Raw genomic sequence first — 24,967 nt, 5'->3', positions numbered from 1 at the left:
AGCGAGTTCTGAATCCAGGAAACTGATTCTCTCCCTGGAAGTCCAACATGTCAATTAATGCTGTTTTAAAGGCTTTTAATTTGGCTGATTGACTTAGTCTTAAGGAAACTAAAACACAGTATGGTTTGAGTTCTGCATACAGTCAAACAAAAGTAGTCAGGACTATGACAGAAATTAAACTAGCCCATGGTACCAAGTGCTCATATTTAAATATTTAAGATTAACAAAAGAAGATGGCAGGAAAAAATGTATTTCTTAATATCCACAGAAACAGATTCCCCACTAAGTTAATTTTACTGTGTTAAAGTATGGGAGTAAAGGGAGAAAAAAGAAAAGTGTCTCAGATAATAATAAGAAAAAAAATGCATACATTTCTACTTGATCCTTTGCTGTGGGAGATAAATCAGTCTCAGGAGTCAAAGAGCCTTCTAACTTTTTGTGAATCTTCTCCTCTGTTTTGGAAGAAAATTCCAAATGCTTAACAGAAAAATTCAAAAAGCCAGTGTATTTTACAACAGCATTTAACAAAAAGCATCAGGATGTATACCTGTAATAGTAGTAAAATTTCCATAAATCACTGTAAATAATATAAAGAAATTACAAGTTACCACCCAAGATTCAAGTTTTCCACAGCTGTTTTGTTAAGTCCTGCAAATTTGACCTCATACAACTGGCCAGAAGCTACATGCAACCTTATGGCTAGCAATGTTCCCCCAGGAGACTTCCTACTGAATTTTTAGTTGTTTCCCATCCAAATCCCTACCTCGTTCCTGCATTGCCACAAGACACAAAAAATATTTTAAAAATTCAGTTATCTGACTAAATATTTTTGTGTTGGTCACATCTAACTTCTCACATATTTCACTAAAAGGAAATATTCCTGCAGTAATTGCTGTACTTTGAGTGGATGTAAAGTCATAATTCCTATGTGAGAAGTGATTCTCAGAATTTCTAGTTCTTTCTATTAAAACCTTTAAAATAATAAAAAAAATGCTGTGAGACATAGTATTTTTTTTTTCCAAGTAAATGCTCAACATCACCTTCGCTCAGGAAGAAACTGTCACATCACAGCACTATGAAATACTAAGAGCTGAGTTCAAATACAGAAAAAGGGAATGGAAACAGCTAAAATCATGCTTTAAGCAGGTAAATGTCTATCCCTTATTTACAGCTATTTATACTACATGATAAGCATATTAATTTTACTCTAAGTGTCCAAGGCTGCTGCTATGTGTCTGAACAAACACGTGCAATGAACTTGCACTGGAGACACCACAACTTCACATTATGCTCTCTGCCCTAAGCTTGACAACATAAAGTCCCCATGACCATTCCCCTAAAGCCTGGGAATTTTAAGTACACCTCTCTGTGAGAGCTACTTGGATGCTTTTCACAAGAATAGTTAGTACATAACTACTTTGAGGCAAATCTACTCCTTGCAAGTACCAATACACAAATGGAACAGAATCATGCCCACTTTATTTTCGTTACTTTTGGTAGGGAGGGGGATGCTGAATTTGGAGTATTTATTAAAAAAGCAGGCATAATGGATACAAACAGTTACAGCTTTTCATGAGGAAAACTCCATTTGTGACTGGCTATTTCTGAGGTAAATAAAGCATACCAGTACAGATTTGCTTAAACTATTTGAATGAAATTATTCAAATGTATTTTAAAATTACATGGTTTGTACTAAAAGCTACTGAAATAAAAGCCTAGTCCCCCACTCCCAAGTCTCAGAATGTTGCACAGTCGATAAATACAACACACGGCCTCAGAAGGTTAAATATTTTTTTCCTCACCTTGCTTACTCTGAAGGTCTTTCAGTTTGGAGCAAAGCTCCTCCACTAATGTTTCAATGCCAGAGCTCTGCACAACAAAACCACAGGGGAGAAAAAAAAGAAAAAAGAAAATGCAACTTACTAAAAAGAATATTCATTTTGTAGAAACATATCAACACAGTAAACATAACTCAGCAGACACGCATTTTTCTGTTTGCATGGTAACTACATATTAAAATCAACAGAATTTATTAGTATGTATAAAACCATTCCTATAAATATGTGAATTAGAGGTCAAAATGAATCCAGGAAACACGAAGATACATTCTCACAGAGGTTTCAAACTACAACTCACATTGTTGCACTATTGGATATCCAAGGTTTGCAAACACTCTGCTGTCACCTTTACTGCACTGTGTCACTGAGGATTTAGCCAGGAGTCTCAGGATAAAAGTTCAAACACCCACTAAACACTAAGATGCATTTCAAAAAGCTAAGCCTGATCCTTTAGGTTGCACAGTTTATACCTGTGGGAAAGGAACTGTTAAAAGGATACAGAAAAATCAGGCATGATTTTCTGCCTGGAGAATAGTAGGAAGAACAGTAGGAAGGAGAACAGTAGGAAGAACGCACGCCTCAGCAGCAGAGAGGGAGAGGAAATGCTTTCACAATATCTTCATGCAAAACTCATCCCACAGTTTTGCCAGTTTACAATACCCATGTATTTTTTCTTTTTAAACATTGTGTTATCAGCTCACGAGAGCAGAGGGAAAAATAAGCACCTTCTTCATCTTCCCTATAAGCCTCTATTCTCCTCTGTTCCTCTACATAAATACTGAAATACTGAAAATAAGCACACACACAAAACAGTCCAATATATTTATTACCTATCTGGGAAAACCCCATGCTATTCCAATGGAATAAAAGTTGAATTCCAGACAGTGAAATACTAAACACCAACCTCCAGCCTGAAATGGCCATCCCTATTGGAAGGAAAACTAGGTAAGATGGGTACTGTGTTGATTCCTAAGGCATCAGTGTAGATATTCATGTTCTCATGAATTCCATGCTTGGGAATCATGCTTGGAGATTGCACTTCCCACTCTCCGTAACTGCAAACAGAGCTGGAATCACACCTAAACACAACAATCCAAAACTGTGAGGAGGATACAAGAGATCCCCTGCACATCACCAAACAGCCAGGAGTGGTAATGAGGGAGAACCACGCAGCTTCTTGTATCCTATGTACAGTTTCCTCAATATCAACTCCATCATCACTGGAATTCCAGTTCCAATCACACTTGGAGAAACTTATACAAACTCCCTAGAAAATCATCTCACCTTCTGAAGTTAACATGATCTTCTGTGCATATAATTATGGAACATGTATTCTCTCCAAAAGCAACACCGATCAAATATCGACTTACAGAAATGCATTAAAAAAAAAGTTTGATTTGCTGTGGTACCATGGTGGTAAAATGATTTCATTTTTCCAAGATCTAAGAGTTTCTCCTCTCTCATAATTACTGGCCAAAAATTGATGAGAAATACGAATATATGTTCCTAAAGCACAAGAAAATATCATGGAAAAGAGAATGCTAATTCATACAGTGAAACTAGCTTGTTTAATTCGCTGTCAGAAACACACACTCGAAAAATTATATACTGAAGCAATGACTTATATGCTAACTTCTGAACTTTAATTATTTGCAGCCAAGTGAGAAAGAAAGCAATTTGCTATTCCTAACTGCATTGCTGCACCGAAGTGCTAAATATAAACCTTTATGCCACATACTTAACTGAGGATGACTTAGCAATATCAAACTTTAGAAGGCAGCTTCTACATCAGGAAATTTAACAACACAAATTAAATTATTTAGAAAGAATCAAGCAGGACAGTAATATGGATGAAGCCATGTAGTTGTAATAATTTGTCACTTTATGCCTATATCACTCCTGACTTCCCCCTCCTCCCCCCAAAAGGTCAACAGAGGAGGAGCTGGCCTTGGTTTTCCTCAGCTCCCCGAACTGTCTAATCGAACAGACACCTGTAGCAAACACTCCAAAAAATACAGATTTACTTTCTTAGCTTAATTATAATATCAAGTAAAAAAAAATGCCCCAAACCAGCAACAATATGCTCACCATTACACCGAAGGAGTGAAAACTTTTGGAAACAAATGCTTCATTTCCCCCTGTACCATGAAACTAATACTCGAGTCAGCTGATGCCGCTCGCTGTCCTGCACTGCGCTGAAGGAGACAGCGCTCGCTTTGAAAGAGGGGGGGTGGGAACCCACTGTGCAGAACACCAAGAGTCTGGAGACCCCTTGCTCAGCTCCTTACTGCAGTATATAAAAATAAGCTGCCGACTTAATGCAACGAATGCCATGGCAATTATTTCCTATATGACAATGGTGTTCTCGGAAAATGAATTTGCTTGATGTACTTTTTTATTGTTTAAGTTAAGGCACTGTAGGCTGTAACAACCCCACTGCCAGAAAGTAAGACGTTCCAGGCACCAGCTTGGTGCAATAGGACACAATTAGTTAACAAACCCACGTGATCTGCTTGAAGTACTTTGCTTATGTTCAAATTTAAAGACAGTCCCCAAACAGTACATTTTTCAACATGGAAGTCTTAGTGCCCAATTATGATTGCTTTTGTAATTCCATCACAAAAGGCTTAAACCTCAAAATTGTTTGTCCCAGATTTCTATTAACCTGTTTCTCTCATTCGAACTACAAAGAGCAGCATGTAATTTTTTAATTCATGTTTTTTATTTTGCTTAACAATATTTCCTGCACACCAAACACATTTTATTCCGTTCTACTGTTTTCAACATATTTCTTTTTCCTTCCCCTGATTTAATGTACATCCAGTTCTACCAAAAGTTGTTCTTTTTGGCTTTTCATCAGCTGGCTGAAGCAATGGAAGGATTACATAAAGGATAGGTGTTATGTTACTGGGATAGGAGTGACTGTGCTAACAGATAAATTAAGCTTCTGAACTCACCCACCATGAACAAGAACAGTCAATCTGACTGCTGGAGTTACAGGACTCCAATAGCCAGTGTCTTCCTCACTGACCAACATGACTCTATTGAGAGCTAAATTAATGCAGTTCTACATAATGAAGAATGAAACCAATTAAAGAAAAAACCAGAAAAGTTCACACAAGTTTTTATATATATTTGTAAATATGTTTGTTGGTTTTGAGGTTTTTTGGGTTAGGATTTTTTTTTTTAACACAAGAGTGCACACACACACACATATAATGTCAAATATTAAATCAAAGACCTTTTGAATACGCTGTAGTTTGGAAGTAGAGCAGTCAGAGATGACAAGTGGCAACTCATTAGTCTAAAGCAATCCAACTGCTTCCGTAAGTACATTCACACCTCTGTAAAGCTGCAAAAAATGTTCTCAGAAGATACTGAATCTATAAGTGCAGCTACTTCTGAAATATTTTTACGAATTTAAAACATTCAGTCAAATTGTGAACCTTGGAAAAACCCAATATTATGTACACCAAATTCAAATCCACTAAAAACTGTTGCCAATGTTAACAGTGGGCAATGGCTTCTGCATTCTGAGAGTTTGGAGTAAGAAACTGTCAAATATTAGATCCCCTCAGATTCTTGACACATCAATTCAGGTTGACATTCGTCTCTGCTAGCAGGTTAGTTCTGAATGTTGCAAACAAGCAGAGCCCAGCCACCGACGGGAAATTTAATAGGCTTTTCCTGAATTTGATCACAAATAGCACCACTATCATTTCACATAGTTACAGTAAGGAACTGTGGAGAGCATTGCTCAGCAAATTTTCCATTTGCACTGAGCTTTCATCTCTTCCCATCATCCAGTAATGATGTCTAGTTACAGGTCTCATACTTCCGTGCAAGAAATGCCACGAAAATGTATACTGTGTCCTGCAGATTTGCATACATGGAATAGCCAAAAATTCTAGACAGAGAAAAGGGAAACAAAATTCTGATAGCCTCTACTTAGAATGAGATTTCCACATCTGATGTACTGTAAATATATACAGAGAAACTGAAAAATTCCATCACATTGTACAACTCAAAGGGCTTTGGTTTGGGGGGTTTTGTTTGAGTTTGGGTTTTTGTGGGGCTTGGTTTTTCACTTCCAGCCTAAGTTAATAGCTTCCTCCAGAAGCTTTGAACTGTGCAATGTAAATATTTACTAAATATGTCTTGTCACTTCAGGCCCCAAAGGTCCTTGCTCTCTTTAAGCTTTTTGAAAAGCAAAAGCATTACACTTCATCTCTCTTGAACAATTAAGGTAATCACTCATTTGCTTTTAGGGTTTGGAGAGCTTTCTAGCATACACTTTCAAAACAAATCCTCATTTCCCTTTCCCAAACATACAAAATTATTTAGGTTGGAAAGGACCTCCTGAGATCCAAACCTCTGCTGAAACAGGGTAAGCTAAAGCAGAATACTGATGCTCCTTTCACAGAATACAAGTTCAAACAGTCTAGAAATTAAAGGAAATCAATATATTAATAGTTTCAAATAATTCGCTTAACAGGCCATAGGACTCTTCAGAGGAGATGGTTCTCTGACTGTACCAGGACAGTTTTCTTGGCATGTGGCCTGTCACCAAGTGCAGGATTACATAGCTGTTCTACATGGATCAGCTGTTAAGCCACGTGAACTGAATAAGGCACAAAATGTGATTCATTGCAGCCACACATCTATTTCTATATTTTGTGGGATGATGAAAGCTAGATAAAAGTCTAGGTTTTCATTTTTTAACATTCTGACACAGTATAATTCCTTTGATTACAAGTAGTCTCACAGGAGGTGCTCAAGAAAGACTAAAAAAGGACTAAAAAAAATATCAGCCCAAGATCACCACTATGTGAATAAATGAATGAATAAATAAATCCATCAAAAGAGCAGCCTGCCTGGGGTGTTAAATCCAGGTGGAGTTCAAAGGAATAAAATAGGGTTCCAGTTTGCATGCTGGAATTTTCCTCCGTCATCATAAGGGGGGTGACACAAGGAAACATTTAAGAGTGTATACTTACATGTACAACCTTTTTGATCCTTTAGTAGTGAGAACACAATTAAATATTTATTTTTTTCACTTGAATACATGATGATTTACGACAAAGATATTAAACCAGTCAGAAAAACAAATTCTACTTATTAACTTCTGTTTCAAGGCTCATGAATACTTGATGGAAGTAATCTTCAATAAATGTGTGACTTTAGAATATCAATTTCCAAGCAAACTGACTTAGTATCACAAAAATCAAAGCCCTCCAACAAGGAAATAAAAATACTTGCTTACAACTCTCTTAGTCCTGTCTTTTGTATTAAAACAGCATTAGGAAAGGTAAATTACATATCTGGCACATAACTAGAATCAGACTCAGATTTTCAGAGCTGTAATTCATCACTTCATACAACACCTTCTACTAATTCTAGATAAAAGAGATCAACTGCCAGCTCAAATTAACTTCAAATGAACATGTTATCCCTAAATGTAGGTTACTAGAGCAGCTAATCTGACTTCTGTTATTTAAAACTTAATTCTGGTAGCTCCCTCCCATAGCAGGCTACATTGAAATAAAAGTTATCCCTTCAAGAAATGATAATTCCTCACTACAAACTATTCTTCTCGATTATTATTAACAGCTTATAAACATGCTGACTTCGAAGCCAAAAAGGACGTACTATCCTTGTAAGTAGTGTTACTGTGAGATTTCACTTAATCACAGTACTTCAACTTGCAGATGCTGAAATGTTCTTATCGGTATTATCAATGCAACAGGAGTAACTTTTAAAGTGTGTTCCCCTCAGTTACGCAAGAGCTCTTTTCTGCACCAAGTGAAATGCAGAAAGGACACTTGAACTTTCCTCAGCAGGTACTCTGCCACATTCATTCAAGTTTGCTTGTGTGTATGATAGGAATTCAGAATGGACCTCAACTCAAATTTTTGGTGAAAATGATTGTTCTAAATTAAGGAAAATTATAATCTAATGACACTGCTCTGTGATGGAACACAAGGCATTATTCAGGAGAGCTCTGTAACACACTCCTCTGGCATTTTCATGGCCACACCTGTGTGCCTGAAGGACTGTGCTGCCTCCTTCCTCCACGAGGTGCAGTTGCCAACTTTCTGTCCCGGACTTACCAGAGAAGCTTCTGTGAGGGGAGAACTGCCTTGCCCTGGTTTGCTCCCATTATCACTGCGAGTACATACAAGGTGAAATAACTTTCAATCATATTGAACACATACTTTCAGCCTCCAAGACAGTCATCTATACTATGGATGCAGCTTTTGTGTAGACAAAGCTCTCACAAAGAACTTCTCCAGTTCTATAGATACCTTTTCTATATCAAGAAAACACATACAAAAATTGGAATAATTAAAACTTTTGTCAGCTTCCATTAAAGTTACTATTATAGTTGGCAGAGCAGCTTCAATAACATGACAAATCATATGTGGTACTAGGAATATCTGTTAAAATGCCAAAGTCATAAGGAAAAAGGAATTGATTTATTGCAATTAATTTATTCTGTGATGGTTACCTTGGCAAGACAAATTCATTTCAATTTCCTATATGGTATCTGAAGTTATTTTTAAAATCCCTTTCTAGAAACAGCTAGTACATCCCTTTCCAGAAGCCCAACTGGATACAACCCAAAAGGAATATGATATTCACTAGTTTTGTGAAGCGTTTTGGCATTTCCTGGAAAAGGACTGAACAATCATCCTCAGACACATACAAATGCTTACTACTGAGCTAGTCAGGATAGGTGCTTCAAAGAAGCATTATGGCTCTTTTGGAACCTCAACTTCATTTTTTTGCTTTACTAAATTCAAACTTCTCAACATGCACTTCACCTTTCTGATTTGTTAAGATGGCTTTTACACAACTTGCTTTGTTCTTGTCTGTCCTGTATCTTTACATTAACACTCTTGTTCACGTCACTTCTAATTATACAAAGATGTGTAAATTCAATCACCTAAGAAACCATTTAATGTTTACTATCCTATTCCCAGTGTACTGGCCCTGTGTATTACCTAATTAATACTGGCTTACCTCAGAGAAGCAGGGAACAACAGTAATTAAAATTAATTCTAAATCACCTAGTTAATGTGGCATCCTACATAAAAAGAAAAGAAACAGAGTCCCTGTGCTACAGACTCCATAAGTCCTTTTTCCGCAGTTCTTGCACATCACTATTGTAAAGTGCAAGGTAGATTATGCAACGGTGCCTTGGTCTACCTGGCACACAGATACCATAATCTTTGGAGACCACAACAGTTAGCCAGAGTAACCCAATAAAAAACACACTCAGATGTGGAATCATAATCAGTTGATTCATTAGGAGATTATTTCTTCAAATAAGGTGTTACGACCCGCCCCAGAAAAAGGGAGGGGGGTAACCCAGGTTTTTATCAATAATTCCCTTGGGGTGGATTAGAGTGAAGCGACACTGAATAATTAGTGCCTGAAAACATATACTGGCAAGGTTTATTTTAACAATTCTGTATCAACAGGCATGCTACCAGTTTGGGTGTTGTCATATAACAATGTGGCATAGAGATAACCTTTGGCGGGGGGGGGGAGAAAATGCATAGGGGACAATTTTGCATCAACAGGTATGCTAGAATATTGGGTGCTGTCATATAACAATGAGACATAGAGATAACCTTTGGGGGGGTGGAAGAAAATGCATAGGGGAGAGAAAGGCAGGATAAGAGCAAGGCAGAGTAAGGGAAAGAAAAGCTGAGAGTGGACAGATGTCTATAGTCACCACCCACGGGGTCCAGCGATGAAACTTAGTAGTTGCAGCTTCCATGTCTGTCAGTTGAAGTGGTGGCCTTGATCTGCTGGGGGTGAAGGAGGGAAGCCCCCACACTCCAAGAAGTTATGAGTTACTATATCCATGGTCAGTGTCACGGGCCATGCCTCAAGCCTCCAATCTCTCCCTGGGCCCTGCGCAAGAGTTTCTGTGTCTGGCCTGGTTCCCACCTGTTACGACCCGCCCCAGGAAAAGGGGAGAGGGGGTAACTCAGGTTTTTATCAATAATTCTCTTGGGGTGGATTAAAGTGAAACGACACTAAATAATCGGTGTCTAAAAACATACTAGCAAGGTTTATTTTAACAATTTTGAATCAATAGGTAAGTTAACATTTTTGGGTGCTGTCATAACCTTTCTGGGGAGGAGAAAAATGCATAGGGGAGAGAAAGGCAGGATAAGAGCAAGGGAGAGTAAGAGAAAGAAAAGCTGAGAGTGGACAGATGTATATAGTCACCGCCCACGGGGTCCAGCGATGCTTCCATGTCTGTCAGTTGAAGTGGCTTTGATCTGCTGGGGGTGAAGGAGGGAAGCCCCCATACTCCAAGAAGTTATGAGTTATATCCATGGTTAGTGCCACGGGCCGTGCCTCGAGCCTCCAACATCTCCTAGGTCTGTGTGCTGAGTTTTTTGTGTCTCGCCTGGTTCCCGCCTTTCAAGATTAGCAGAGGGAGGGAGGGGCCTGATTGCTCGTCAGATGTATCAACAGTCAAAAGCCTGCAAGCTCAGCTCTTATCTTTCCAGGACTTCACACCTTCAGCACTGGAGGGAGGGAGGGGCCCGACTGCTCATCAGAGGTATCGTGCAAGTCAAAAGCCTGCAAAAGTCTCCTAAAATGCATAAATCATTAACCATTTCAGTCTCTGACACCACCTTTTTCCAGACTGGCAGAGGGGGGATGGGCTCCTATGGGCCATCAGAGGTCCTGCCCCTTCAGGGCCCGACACCTTCGATTGCCCACCAGAGGTAGAGTGCAACAGTCAAAAGCCTGCAAGCTCGGCTCTTCACTGGAGGGAGGGACAGGCCCAACTGTCCATCCGAAATGCAAGTCAAAAGCCTGCAAAAGTCTCCTAGAATGCATAAATCATTAACCATTTCAGTCTCTGAGATAAGGTTTATGTGAAGAACTGTAGTAACTGCATGGATGCCCCATCCCTGAAGTGTTCAAGGCCGGGCTGGATGGGGCTCTGAGCAATTTGGTCTACTGAAAGGTGACTCTACCCATGGCAGGGGGGTTGGAATGAGATCATCTTTAAGGTCCCCTCCAACCCAAACCATTCTAGGATTCTATTAAAGTTTTACAGTTCTGCACTTTGTGTAAGAAAGATGACAAATGTTAAGAAAATTTCAACAAAATCTTATTTTAGACACATCTCAAGTCTGTGCTGAAAGCAAGGCACATTTGAGAATAAGATTACCAGGCAAAATTTTTAAAACTGTTCAGTAGAGCCACACTTGTTCCTCTATGCTCCCATATGAGTACATAGATACACAGGTATCAGAAGTCATATTCCCCCTTCATAACTCAAAGCAAGCAAATGCTCTATTGCTGTTAGCATGCCCACACCTAACGACATTTAAAAGAAATCACTGTTAAGAAGTTTCACCAATTATGTTTCCATGTTACCCCCAGGCAGTAATTTCTTAGAACAGTGGGATGGAAGGCACTGTGTGTTCTTGTCAAATATATCAGAGCAGTTCTTTTTCAAAATTCATTATTTTCATTAGATAGATATTCGCTAATATATATCAACCAAGAGTAACTCTTACTTTGACACGTACATGGTTTCATGTGGCAGTTAGAAGATTTTGAATGCTTGGATAGTTCAGAAATGGACCACATTGCCTGACACCCATTCCAACATGCCCTGGGAGATCAGCAGCATTAGACACCGGGAACGTCTCACGATGTGCTGTGGAACAGCTTAGGTGAAGTGGCCACCTACACTCAAAGAAGCTCTGGTTTCATCTGCGCAGAAAGTAAGATCCACAGGAAGTTGCTTCCTTTGCTCATCCTTAAACTGTCCTCAAACATTTCAGCAAGGGACACGGCGGCTGCTTTAACTGAAACTGGCACTATCTTGGGGGGCAGCCTCACATGTCACACTGGAAGTGTTCAGTGAATTAACTATATCCTTGAAGAACTGCAACCGCACAGCTGAAGACCTGCTCTGTCTATTGAGTAATGCAAATTTCAGCAGAAAACTAGTCAGGTAAAAGCTAATTAAGCTCTTGGATTTATGATCAATGGACAGGCACATAAATAATTTCAGTATTATTACTAGGAAATATACCTACTGAAAAGCCTTATACATAGACTCAACAAGTAACCTCTAATTCCAATCCTGCTCACAGTATCCACCTTGCAAAAAATAATACAGGTGAATTTCTAAATTTTTTTCCTAAAGGTATGAGTTTCAAAGACGTTGCTTTCTGCCTTGCTACTGACAAGTTTCATTATTCAAATCCAAAATAATTAAAACTTTCAGAATTAGGAGGCTTAAAAAAATCCCAGCATTTCAAACATGAAACAAATGGAACTCAGTTTTAGGTGTACCAAACCGGAATTAAAAAAAACAACAGCAACAAAACTAAACAAAAAAGTTATTTATAATTGACAGATCAACTGGTTTTACTTAAAATTTGAGGCAGTAATTTCAGGGTAAAATTTCTTACTTTTCTCAAGGACTTTCATATAAATATTCCCCACTCCTACACATTAATTTTTTTTACCCAACATTTCATTAGAATGGATATCCCTCTTTTGCCAGTTAATTGCAAACCAACATTTGTAAATTTCTTCTACACTTCAGCAGGATAAAAATTAAGATAAAATCTCTACTCAAGGTCAATATTAATAAGCTTTACAAAATTTGAGCAATTCTTCAGCATGTATTTTAACTGCTATTTATATTCTACTCAAGTGTTTTGGAAAAAATAAACTTTAGAACTGCAGTAAGAATAGCAATTGATTGCTACATTAAAGTACTTGTCTTAGAAGTTCTTCTCACCATCATTCAGTCTTCATTTTCTGGCAAGCTGCAATGTACTTACATTTCTCCTGCTGCTGACTGCACCAAGAGCATCTGCAGCCAAGGATTCATTCACACGAATATAGACAATTTGAGACACCAAAATGCTTGTCACACAAATAATACTGCCCTCAGAACATACACACATGAACAATTTGCATTCTTACATATGCCAAGTAGTATCTGTCAAAGTCAGGCCTCCTCTCACAAAAGCACTTAGTCCACAATGCACTTTGCCACTGCAAGACACAGTGAGGCAGAGCAGCTTCTCTCACTTGTCATACTCATAACTTAGGAAATGTTTTAGAAATAAACACCAAACTGTAGTCTTCTTGAAGTCAAATGTTTCTTTTCTGCAGCATAAAATTATAAGTAGAACCTTGGACTTCTGTCTCAGACTAGTGTTTTACAGCATTACTCTTTTTAATGAGAGGAAAAACTGAATTCAAGCAAAACTAAGCTACCAAATAAAGTACACCCTAAGAGTGAATAGTATGTAAATGAAAATGCACAAGGCAAGATTTCAAAATATTTGCTTCAACCATTAAATGAAAGTCTGACAAAGCAGTGCTTACTGCTATCAAGCCAATTTTCATCGAATCCATTTTATGACTTCCTCTCTCCATCAAGCATCTTTCTGAAGCGATCACCCAATTTAAAGGCCTTTGATTACCGGTAAGAAGAGGGAGGCAGACTGTCTGCAATTTCTCAACACATTACTGGTTTAAATAATTAAATGCAAAAATCAAAATTACATTACCCAGATCCCTGTAATTTCCTACGAGACTCAGAAAAGTTATTATTGACCCTCATCACCTTTTCATTCTCTGCACACTTTTCCCTCTAAACCATCAGGCTGCAAAATCCTAAAGTTTTCATTGAATTGTGTTCCTATTTTGTTTTTTCTGTTTGTTTGTGTATATATACTCTGTCTACAGACATATGCAGGGTAAACACCGTAATAATTTCACTTAAATAAAATTTTATTTAAATACATTTAGGTTGAAATACATTAAGATCTTTTTTAATTACTCCCAATAATGGGGCTACCCCAACCTTGCTTACTTTGCTCCAATGCTAAGGTCACAAGAAGAGGTTAGGCTGGAGGAACAAGTGCTCCATATCCATGTGAGTATATTGGTATTTCCATATCCAACTACTTTGAAAAAAGGATCACAGAAGGACAGCAGAACTATAAGCAAGCTCCAGAACTGCCCAGGTGGACTATTATCAGACCACTTACAAAAAGAGAATATCCTAATGAACACATCTACCTAATTTGACAACAACAACAAAAAAACTCTACTGGTAAACGTTTTCTGATGATTCAGAAAACTATTTTAAAAAATTCAAGTGACAGTGGGAAAAAAAGTATTTATTTGTATCTCAACAATTTATAATTTATAAACACTCCTCACATACCACTAATTAACAATTTCAACTACAATTCACAGAGTGTTTTCATCTTTTTGCAGAGACAAAATCATGAATATTGTGTGGAGCAGCTTGAATGCCTCAGCAAAAATAGTATTTTAACATTATGTTTCACAATCCAAAATCTACTGATTATTCCCAGTAGAACAGCACACAAACTTAAATACAAAAACATGACAACATGAGAAATGTGTTTGTAAAAGCAGAAAAGATATCTTACAAGGTACTTTAAAGTATCGCTGGTATCAAAGCAACTAGTATCCCCCCAACTCTAGAGTAAAAATAAAAGCAGTCTGTATTTCTCTCACGAAATGCATGTGATAAACCTACAGAACAGCTTTAAGTAACAATTTTTTTTAAAGTTAAAAGGTTCAATTCTGTTTGAAAATACATTAAAAAATTATGACCTACAACTTCACTAATGACAACAAATGTGCAAGCTTAATTGTCTGAGCATGCAACAGAAGTCAAAATAGCTCTGAAATAACACAAGTCTACAGGTTGCAGATTATAGGTTAATGTTGAACACTATAAATCTGACAAGGGGACAAGAGTCAAAGGTGGAAGTTACTTGTTCAACCTTTCAGATCACACATTCTTTTTTTCTTTCAAAAGTCTAGTTGACTGGTTTCTTCCCTTTTGCTTTTGTTTTAGGTTATTGATAAATTCACCTTCTTCCTTTTTCTCTGCAACTAGATTTCTCTAGACAATATAAATTTAACTCTAAGTGATGCTGCTTGATTTTCAGCTACGGGGAGATGCATAGTATTTTCTAAAGCTAAAAATCAATCATCAGTATTCCTGTGGTCTATGTATGCAAGCTACTTTTTGTTGTTCATAAAATAAGTACATAAAGACAGTCATATCCTCAAGAAAGACATTACTTCTTGCAATTATTTCTTCATATTTGCTTCATATTTAAATTAACTGTTACAGTAGTCAGAGTGCTTACCTCAGTATTCTGTAACAATGAGAGTAGAGCAAATTACCAACAAAATTATACTTGCATCACTTTGTTAGCATAATAAGTAATGGGAAAATGGGAGTTCAGAAATCTCCCAATTAGTCAATGAGGAATTTAGTAACTGAACAAATACTCAAGTAGCTTCACAAACAGTAAGTCAGTACGTGATACCAATGCTGCTGAAAGGTGCTGGGAGTAACCAAATCATCCCCACCTTCTTGATTGTTCTTGGCCACATACCTTCCACAGCCTTGTGGCACAAGTGTCTGTGCCACAAATCTGACCAGGAAACATCTCTGGGTTAACATTTCCTCCACCCCAACCAGGTTAATCTCAGGAAACTGATTCACTTTCCCAATCCAGTTCGCCACATAACCACCCAAATGCTTGTGCAAGCACAAACTATGACTAGGAAGATGTATGGAGCGATAACGCAACCAGGCTACATGGGTGGGGTAGTTTCGTCCTGCAGTAGGAAGAGATCAGAGTATTTGTAGTTCTGTAAACTAAAAGACAGACTTTCTCATTTTTGTTGTCTCAAAAATCTCCCTGGGGAGCTTTTATCGACTTGTGCTACATATTTTTTCTTTTTAAACATTTCCTTCAACAGTCCTTTGTCCACTTTTCCATTGAGCTACATGGTATCTGCTGCCTCTGCTACCTTCCTTCAACCTGTTGCCTTCACCTCTCCTCACCTTCTCCAGTCAGTGCACTTCAATTCCACTTCCACTCACTCCTGTAATCTGGGAAGCGAACACTTGCTACCATACGTGGTGTTTTATTTAGCATTCTGGATGACACATGTAGCATGCACAAAGCAAGATGGCTTTCTGCCCAAACATTCCAGTCCTTTCTATTCAAACACAACACAAAGTCAATTTAGAATCTTGGGAATTACCTTTATGCAAAGCTTTGTTGTAATTTCAACACACACTGGTGCATTGCAACTGTCCCTGACAAGAACAGACAAGGGTTTACAGGAAGGAAAGCATGACACTACACAGTACAGAATCTTTTGTGAAATCATGCTGCCATACACAGATCTCATAATTTCCTGAAGAAAAATAAAGAATTCTTGGAGAACTTTTAGTGAACTTGCATTTTAAGAAAGCACAAATTAGAAGACAAGCATCACGAGCTAAATATATCTAACACAAAGAGAGACATAAAACCTTAAGAATCTATTAATAGTCCAAACTTACTTCATCAGAAGCAGAGCGAAGACACTGGACAGCAGCCTGTTTTTTCATTTCCTCTAGTGTTAGATCAGAGCACTTCTTCTTACTCTTTCCCCATTTCTTGTAAGCTCCCTTTTCCCAGCCCAGGAAGATGTCATTCTCCTAAAATCAAAATAAAGAAATTACATTATTTGAAATACATTAATATCTCAGTACTACAGCAGAACAGGACTACAAGTAACATACTGTTCAAAATAAAACTAACCCTTTTCTATCTGCTAAAAACTACTTTTTGCCCAATTAAAGATCAGTTTGATTACATAAAACTTGCCCTTACTATTCAGAAAAGCACATGTACTTTTCACAGGACATGGAGGTTACTCACACTTCACTGCAATATTTTCCATTTGCAAAGCATATTCATAAAGGTAACTTTATGGCCAAGTTATGGTTGAATGTATTACCATAATTTACACAAAATATGTTAGAGTTTCCCTGATCTCTGAAGTAATAAGGATGAAAAGCAAGTTGTTCAGAGTTAGGATAAAACTTGAGAGAAAGCTAAACTAGCCAAAAGAAAATGCAATGTTAGATCCCAAAGCCTTCAACTCAGTCTCACAATGAGCATCATTACGGCCACAGAAAGCAGTGCCTATCGTAAAATAATCCTGAACTAATTTCAGAAGAAAATTCAGATACTGGGAGGTGGGGGTGAATGGATGGGGTTGGCTTCTCACACATGTAAGAACAATGAAGAACAATAAAATCAAAGCAGAATGCTATTGTATTACATGCGATCATGTGAAGATATGTAGCATCCGTTTTATATGGCTTCTTGGAATTTACAAAATTTATTATCAGACTTGCTTATTCTTCACTGCCTGTCCACATATATATATATATATATACATGATTTCCCGCATTCATACCATGAAGGAAATGTTTTGGCTACCAGGAAAATAGTCTTTAACATCTTATAATGGATGCTGATCTAAATCATCTTCTTCAGAGAGACCCACAAACACCTGATGCTTTTCAGCCTACCTGTTTCAACTCTTTCAACATATCTGCTACTGCTTCTAAAGAAATCCAGGCTAAGGCCCACTCTCATTTAAAAGAACTTCCAATTCCCCGTGGTTTCAAAACAAAGTAAAAACATGTTGTCAGTGAAACTAATTGAAAAAACAAGTTGAAACTGATTGTCTCTGTGCAATCAAGGAAAACGATGGAAAAAAAAGGGGGCAGAGAGAGACCAATCATCTTCAGAATCAGCCACTGAAGGGCTCTCCTTCGTGACTTCACGTGACTGAGTCCTCCAGGAAGGAGTAGAGCAATTTGCTGAATTTACTTCTTAAAGTCTTATTTGAGCACCAAAACTGGAGAACTGCACTTGGTGCTGAAAGAACAAAAAGCTAACAGTCACTCTGTTTTTCCTTATACTTGTGCAAGGTGCCAGTGATTCATTTAAAACAAGAAATTTGAATAGTCTACTGTTCTGTTATTAGAAGGACTAACAAAAAGGAATGATAGAAAAAATAAAAAAAATTATCAGAAAACAGGTTCAAGAGACTCTCTGCACATCTACACTTCACTTTTAAAAAATAAATTTATATATGTCTTTTCCAAAATTGTAATTTATGTATTTCTTTATAGACCATGAGGCTGTAGAGCACTCTAACTCTTTCCAGTATTCATGTGAAAGCAAACAAACTGATGAGAACCACCTATCCTCCACCAGCTCCCAAAGCCTGTCCTGCTTATCCAAATGGACCCATTTGGAATATGCTACTCAAAATGAAAATCCAGGCAAACCAGCAAATGTGTGCAAGCAATTTATTCCGGTTTTAAGCGGAAAGTTCATTAAGACAACATCTACAGCAGGAAAACATTCTCGGAATGCTATATATTAAAGTACTTTCTTTTCTCTATGCCAAGAAAGCTTTCCTTTGTACTGGTACATTACAGATCCCCTCTGCAGAGCAGCTTTACCAGCTGTCTGTCAGCAGAGCAGCAAGAACTTTCATGCTTACAGAAATTTATGTCATACACCCTAGAGAGTGAGTTTGTAGAACTGAGACACAGAGTGAAACTCTGCTTTCATGATGACTAAATTGACCAAAGGAAAAAAAAAAAAAAAGACTGACAAGCCAGTAGTTTCAAGTGGTTGAAATTAGCCTCTTGACTTTTCTCCCTTCTTTTTTTTCCCATCTCTTTGTCTCCAGTGGTCAGGAGCCCATGAGTAGCTTTACCCTTAAGACTGGAAAGTATTAAGTCCATGACAAACAGGCAAGAAAGCAGTTTGACAAAACATTCTGTATGCATGAAAGCAAGTAAACCAGTTCCTCCACGTGGAAAGAATCACTACAGAATTCTGCTCTCTTCATCTACTAGATACCTTCATTTGCCTTGTTTCCTAACAGAACTAGAGACCATAAGATAATGCTCATTTTAATGCAAGAGCTCCACCATAACTTTGAATTTTCGCAACTCTGTTCAGTGGTCACTGAACACTTCACAAAAGCAATGCTACTCCAAACTTACAGATTTAAAGACTGTGCATACACACAAAAGAAAAACTAAAATTTGGCTTATAAAATTCTAATATTCAAACCAGACAACCACTACCTCAATTTTTAGGGGATGACCACCCAATTAAATAAATATCAACTAAAAGCCAATGCCACCTGGATACTGAAAAAACCAAGTTTTTGAGTGTTTAATTCAACCCTGAATTAAGATACAGGCACTAATTTTAGAAAGAGATTTTGAAACTGTTTATCCTATTCAACTATGCAAAAGCAGCAATTCTACCACTTCCCTCTACATTGCCAAGAAACTGGAGAAGCAAAAGAAAAGCAAATTTGGTAGTGATTCTTCTTTCATTTGCTGTAATAAGAAATATCTACCTTCTGTAGGAAAAAATGTGCTATCTTGCAATAAGACTGACATAAAATCATTATGCAGCTCATACTCTACATAAATGGCAAATCAGCTCATAGTTCACATAAATGGCAACATTAGAAAGGGAAACATAACCCCTACTTTTAAAAAAAGAAGAAAAAGAAGACTCTCTGAACTACAGGTCAGTCAGTCTCACCCCTGTGTCTGGCGAGATCATGGAGCAGATCCTCCTGGAAACTGTATTAAGGCACCTGGGAAAAAAGGAGGTGACTGGTGACAGCCAACATGGCTGCACTAAGAGCAGATCATGCCTGACAAATTTGGTGGCCTTCTACAACAGGGTAAAAACACTGATGGGTAATGGAAGAACAAATGGCATCATCTACCTGGACTTGTACAGCGCAACATCTTTGTCTCTAAACTGGAAAGACATGGATTTGACAGAAGGACCACTCAGTGGATAAGGAACTGGCTGGACGGTCACACTCAAAGAGCTGCAGTCAATGGCTTGATGTCCAAGGGGAGAACAGTGACAGATGCCATTGCCCTGGGTCTGTATTGGTACCAGTGCTGTTTAACATCTTCATTGGCAACATGGACAGTGGCATTGAGCATTCCCTCAGCAAGTCTGCCAAGCTGTGTGGTGCGGTCAGCATGCTGGAGAGAAGGGATGCCATCATGCAGAGGGACCTTGACAGGCCTGGGAGATGAGCCTGTGCAAACTTGCAAAACTCATGAAGGTCAACAAGGCCAAGTGCAAAGTGCTGTACCGGGTTGGGGCAATTCCAAACAGAAACACAGGCTGGGCAGAGAAGGGATTTGGAGTAGCCCCAAGAAGAAGGACTCAGGGACGTTGCTTGACGAGAAGCTCAGCATGAGCCAGCAATGTGCTCTCACAGCACAGAAAGCCAGCTGTGCCCTGGGCTGCATCAAAAGCAGTGTGGCCAGCAGGTCCAGGGAGGTGATTCTACCCCTTGCACCACTCTCATGAGACTCCACCTGGAGTGCTGTGTCCAGCTTTGGGGCCCCCAACACGAGAAGGACATGGACACACAGAAGTGACTCCACAGGAGGGCCAGAGGAGGGCTAGAAGACCGGCTTTCCTATGAAGACAGGCTGATAGAGTTGGGGTTGTTCAGTCTGGAGAAGACTCTGGAGAGACCTTACAGCACTATCCAGTATCTAAAGGGCCTATAAGAGAGCTGGAGAGGGACTTTTGACAAGGGCATGTAGTGGAAAGGGTTGCACAGAAAAACTGTGGATACCCCATCCCTGGAAGTGTTCAAGGCCAGGTTGGATGGGGCTCTGAGCAACCTGGTCTAGTGGAAGGTGTCCCCGCCCATGGCAGGGGGGTTGGAACTAGATGATCTTTAAGGTCCCTTCCAAACCAAACCATTCAATGGTTCCATGACAAAGTATATCCAAAATGGAATAAGTCCTCACTGTGCCTAGGATGTCACAATTGAGAATCTGGGGAAAACTGCAACAGATCACAAGCATATTCCACCTTTAGGATTATTCAACAAGCGGAACACATAAATACATTCAGTGATCTCCCCTGAAAAAATGCTTCTGCTAAACTGAGATTCAGGAAGAACTCTCATACATTGCTTAAAACCACAGGGATGGACACTTTTTTATAAGGAAATTTGCTATAATTATTGCAAAAGGTCTGATGGGCCAGGATCAGCTTAAACATTCCTTACAGGCTGCCTCAGACTGAGACAAAGATAAAGAGAACACATGGGCAAGATAGGTCAGAAGAAAAGACAAGAAACAGTAGCTCAAACTCAGCTTATATTCCCCCCAAAAATGCAACAAGAGGTTCTGCAGACAACGAGCAGGTTCTTCAGAGAGCAGCACAAGTTTTCTCCATGACAAAAACCATGCTACCACAGAATAGAGAGGACTGGGAAACATTCTTTAATGTTAGATAATTACTCCAAATCTAGGTATTACCAGGGAAAGAATTAGTCTCAGACTTTTAGTGAAAAGCCAGGGAACTGTCTATTCTGGTCTCCAATCAGGAGGCCTGGAGACACACTATCTTTAACGCTGCTGATGCTTTTGAGAAAGCACACAGGATCACCCTTGAGAAGAAAAGATGACACAGAAAGAATCGTGTCTTGCAGAATATACCACCTAAGGAGTCCTTCTGCTGTGCCTTTTGCAACAGGACGTGTCTATCTCAGATTGGCCTTTTTAGCCACCAGCGCGCTCGTAACAAACATGGGTAGAGCCCTCCCCAAATCTTCGTCTGCGAAGCCCAGCCATGATGTCTAGCCAGTACAACCACCTCTTTCCCAGTTGCTGCAACTGGAACTTTACCATCCTTTGCAGCTGGACTGTAACAGACCAGCTGATACTGTATCAGATCACATCATGAACTACTGCGACCTCAAGGTCATCACGGTATTTGGGAATGATGGCAGGCAGGGAAGAACTCCACCTATCAAAATTAATCAACCTAAGTATAAAATCCTGTAATCCGAGTTTCCGTCAATTAAAAACTCTTGCTTATAATCCTACCAACTTGAAAGGGCAGTCTATGTGATATTCACTAATTAGAAGTAACTCTAGGTTAAAACTAAGCAGAAGAAATTTGTCACACCCACTCACAAGAATGAGAGAACATGCAAATGCTGCATCTGCTGAAATCTTATGTTTATTGAGCAGGCTGCCTTTTCCCACTGAAGCAGAAAAGAAGCAAATTTAGCAAGGCTATAGCTACAGCTATAAAGACATCATTTTACTTACAGGTCTGACCTACATAGCAGAAAAGACAAAAACTCAAGAGAAACTGTCACTAGAGAGTCAAGGTGTCTGAAAGGGACATGTTTATGGCTGCTCTCTTGGATTTAGAACTAAAGTTGTGTGACACGCATCACAGACCACTGTAATCATCTCATCTCAGAGAATATAGGCAGCATACATCCATGCTTGGAGAAAAGTGGCAAGTGAACTGTCACAATGGTCTATACACCAAGGACACTAAGGAGGTTCTCAGCTCACCCCAGAATCCCAAACAGTACAATTGTATCAGCACAGAGATGGCTGCAAATAAACCCTGACTGTTCGGAGGACTCACCAGTCTGGCAATTGAGCTCGTATTTCTGCTTTGCACTATGTAAGCCTTTGTGAGAATACATCAGTAGTCATCTTTTAACAATAAAGGAAGGAACAGTTCAACATGATCACTCCCACCAATACAAACACAGAAGAGAGCTTGAAAATAAAGTTTCTCAGATAACCACAGTCCTTGAGAACAAATGCTTCTCTTCTGCACTAACAAATAAGCTGAAGCTGACTACCCTGAAACCTGTACAGTCTGTGCAAATACAATGCCCCTGAGAGCCTACTGCTCAGCTCCAATCCCTGCTACAACAATTCCCACCCACAATACAGGATAAGAATACAAATGCATAGCCTATGACACTCCAAATCTGTCTCTGACCTATCTGTCAATCACCAGAGAAATACAGAACAGATCAGTTATCACATAATTAACCAGTCAAATGCCAACTAAAAATTAATAAGTAAGTTTTCTGAGGAACATGCTTTTATAGTAAAGCCCTTTCAGTCATTCTCCTCTGCTTAACTGATGAGGAATACCCATCCAATCAATTTTTCTCACTAAATTAATACTGCACACAAAAAAAATTACTTCTCAGAGTTTTAATTACACAGTCCCCAGTCAGAGTACCTCGTTCCTGGAAAGGGATGGAGGGCAGGACCACAGCTAAGTTTTCCTCTATAAACTTTTTAGCTACCTGAGCTTTTAGAAAATAGTTTAGCTTTTGTATTAATAAGCAGTAACACAAACTAAAGTGAAAACACTTTGCATTCAAGACATTTACTGCTACATGTTGCTGGTGAACTTTGAAATTTGCTGACACGCGTGTGCAGCAGTCACACAGCACTTCCCTCCTGTCACTGAACTCACTCTGCACACTGTAATGCGTGAAGAAAATTTGTGTTTGAATGACCTAAAGCTATTTCTTCAGGATGATAAAAGAACAGGTGTAATTATACTAGAAGCAGCACTGTCAGTTTTTTCTTACATAGGCATACCAGCCAGACTGACATTTAATAACGAGGTTAGTGTAGTACAGAGGAACAAATCCTCATTTCACCTCCTATCTTTAGGTTATGGATGCGATTTTCACTTCAGAACGCACACAAAACCCCACACCCTCTTCCCCTAAAAATATACATGTGTAAAACTGATATCTTTTACTAGCATTTAAATCCAGACATTAGGTCCCTCTACTGGGTTAATATGGGATAACAGGAGAACAAACATCCCACATTTGACTGGATCTGGGAACCTACAAGTGCATCACAAGTATGGTCACCAAAGTGTCCTGTGTCATCAGCACATGCCAGCCAAATGCAGAACAAAAGCTGGCAATGACATCCTCATCCCAGCTCAGAGGGATGGGCCAAAAGAATTTATGGAGATAAAACCACAGGGTAAAGCCCTAACATGTATCATGCATGGGCTGAGGTCTCTCTTCCACTGCTCTGTTATTCTCTTAATATAAGAAAGAAAACTACACTTTGGACTACAAATATTTAAGTACTAATGATGAAAAAACAAGAACAAAAACTGTGACCAGAGTCAGCAGAAGAGTAGCTATGATTCTGAAGACTTTTTATGCCTTCATGTAAAAGATTACCTGAATGGAACTACTTTGAATCAGTCTTCAAATAATTAGTCTTTCAGAATAAAAGCCTCCCTGTTAAAAACTGAAAAATCAAAAGCAAAAATCTCATCCTGGTCATAAAAGAACATGGTTTGCAGTATAACAGCTACTTAGGTTTTTTTTTTATTATTAATTTTTTTTTAGGATTTTTATTTTTGAGGGTCAGAAAAAAAAGTGAACTTCCAAAAATGAGTTGAAAGAAGTAGATCAAAAGCAACAGAAGACACTTGATATGGAAAGTATGCATAACAAATGCATTTAGACCTTCCTGCTGCATGACCAAAGGCTTACAAACAAAGCCTTTATCTCACAAAGTGTCTAGCTTTTGGGTTTGGTTTTGGTTTTGTTCTTTAAATAAAGGCTCTATCCCTTCAAAAGGGAGAAGAATCTACAGGCATATGTCAACAAGTCTAAACCATAAATTTGTTATAGTCAAGATCAGCTAGGCTTACAAATAGTTTATGAAAGATACAACACAGAACACTGATTTTAATACTGTACAAATAAAATTCAATGAAATAATGTTTCACACAATATATTTTAAGGCAATGCCTTCTGCTTCACACAGATTATATTAACTTAATGTAATATTTACTGTATCACAAAACTGTTTTGAGAACACATGCATCTACAAATATACTTTTAATTAGCATTTAAACAATAATCAGAAATCTTCCACTAGGAAAGTAAGAGTAAGGTATTCTGATTAAAAATCAATCTAGTGTGAAGTCAAAAGGTTGTCTCACAATGTTGAGATGTCCACCCACAGCAATTCTGTGGGTCCCCAAAAGATAAAAATTTGTCAGTAATTTCATGATTTTTTCCTTAATTTATCCTTTATTCCGAAGTAAGAAAATTCAGTCATAAAACGAAAATATGAAAGCATATATACTTAACAGAAACATCATGCACTTTACTTACATTAAACAGTCTGTAAATACATATTAATTTTATGAGGTTTTTTCTTAATGGACCAAAAGCAACTAAAAGGTCATCTACCTCAGAACAAAATACCAGTGCTTTGTAAGCATTTTGGACAGACACCATTGATAGGCCTCAAATCATATAAAACAAACAAAAAGCCCTAACACACCTAAATAATGAATGTTATATAACATGGTTCAACA

At 38.4% G+C, this 24,967-nt stretch overlaps 1 protein-coding gene across 2 annotated transcripts in view; it reads right to left on the bottom strand.

Moving 5' to 3' along the window:
- The window catches only part of KIAA0232 (KIAA0232 ortholog), a 68,435-nt gene that overhangs the window by 19,936 nt on the left and 23,532 nt on the right, over positions 1–24,967 (bottom strand). For both annotated transcript variants that reach the window (XM_039385840.1, XM_027736275.2), the window contains exons 3-5: positions 16,258–16,395; positions 1,803–1,869; positions 371–452 (exon numbers count right to left, since the gene is read on the bottom strand). In XM_039385840.1, the coding sequence (XP_039241774.1) occupies positions 371–452; positions 1,803–1,869; positions 16,258–16,395 (287 nt within the window). The remainder of the gene's footprint in view (positions 1–370; positions 453–1,802; positions 1,870–16,257; positions 16,396–24,967) is intronic.

Source organism: Pipra filicauda, unplaced genomic scaffold (genome assembly GCF_003945595.2).
Source record: "Pipra filicauda isolate LSUMZ 115617 unplaced genomic scaffold, ASM394559v2 scaffold43_size3849885_pilon, whole genome shotgun sequence".
Taxonomy (NCBI): Eukaryota; Metazoa; Chordata; class Aves; order Passeriformes; family Pipridae; genus Pipra; species Pipra filicauda.
Note: the sequence above shows the minus strand (reverse complement) of the source record. Positions and strands in the feature narration are given on the sequence as shown.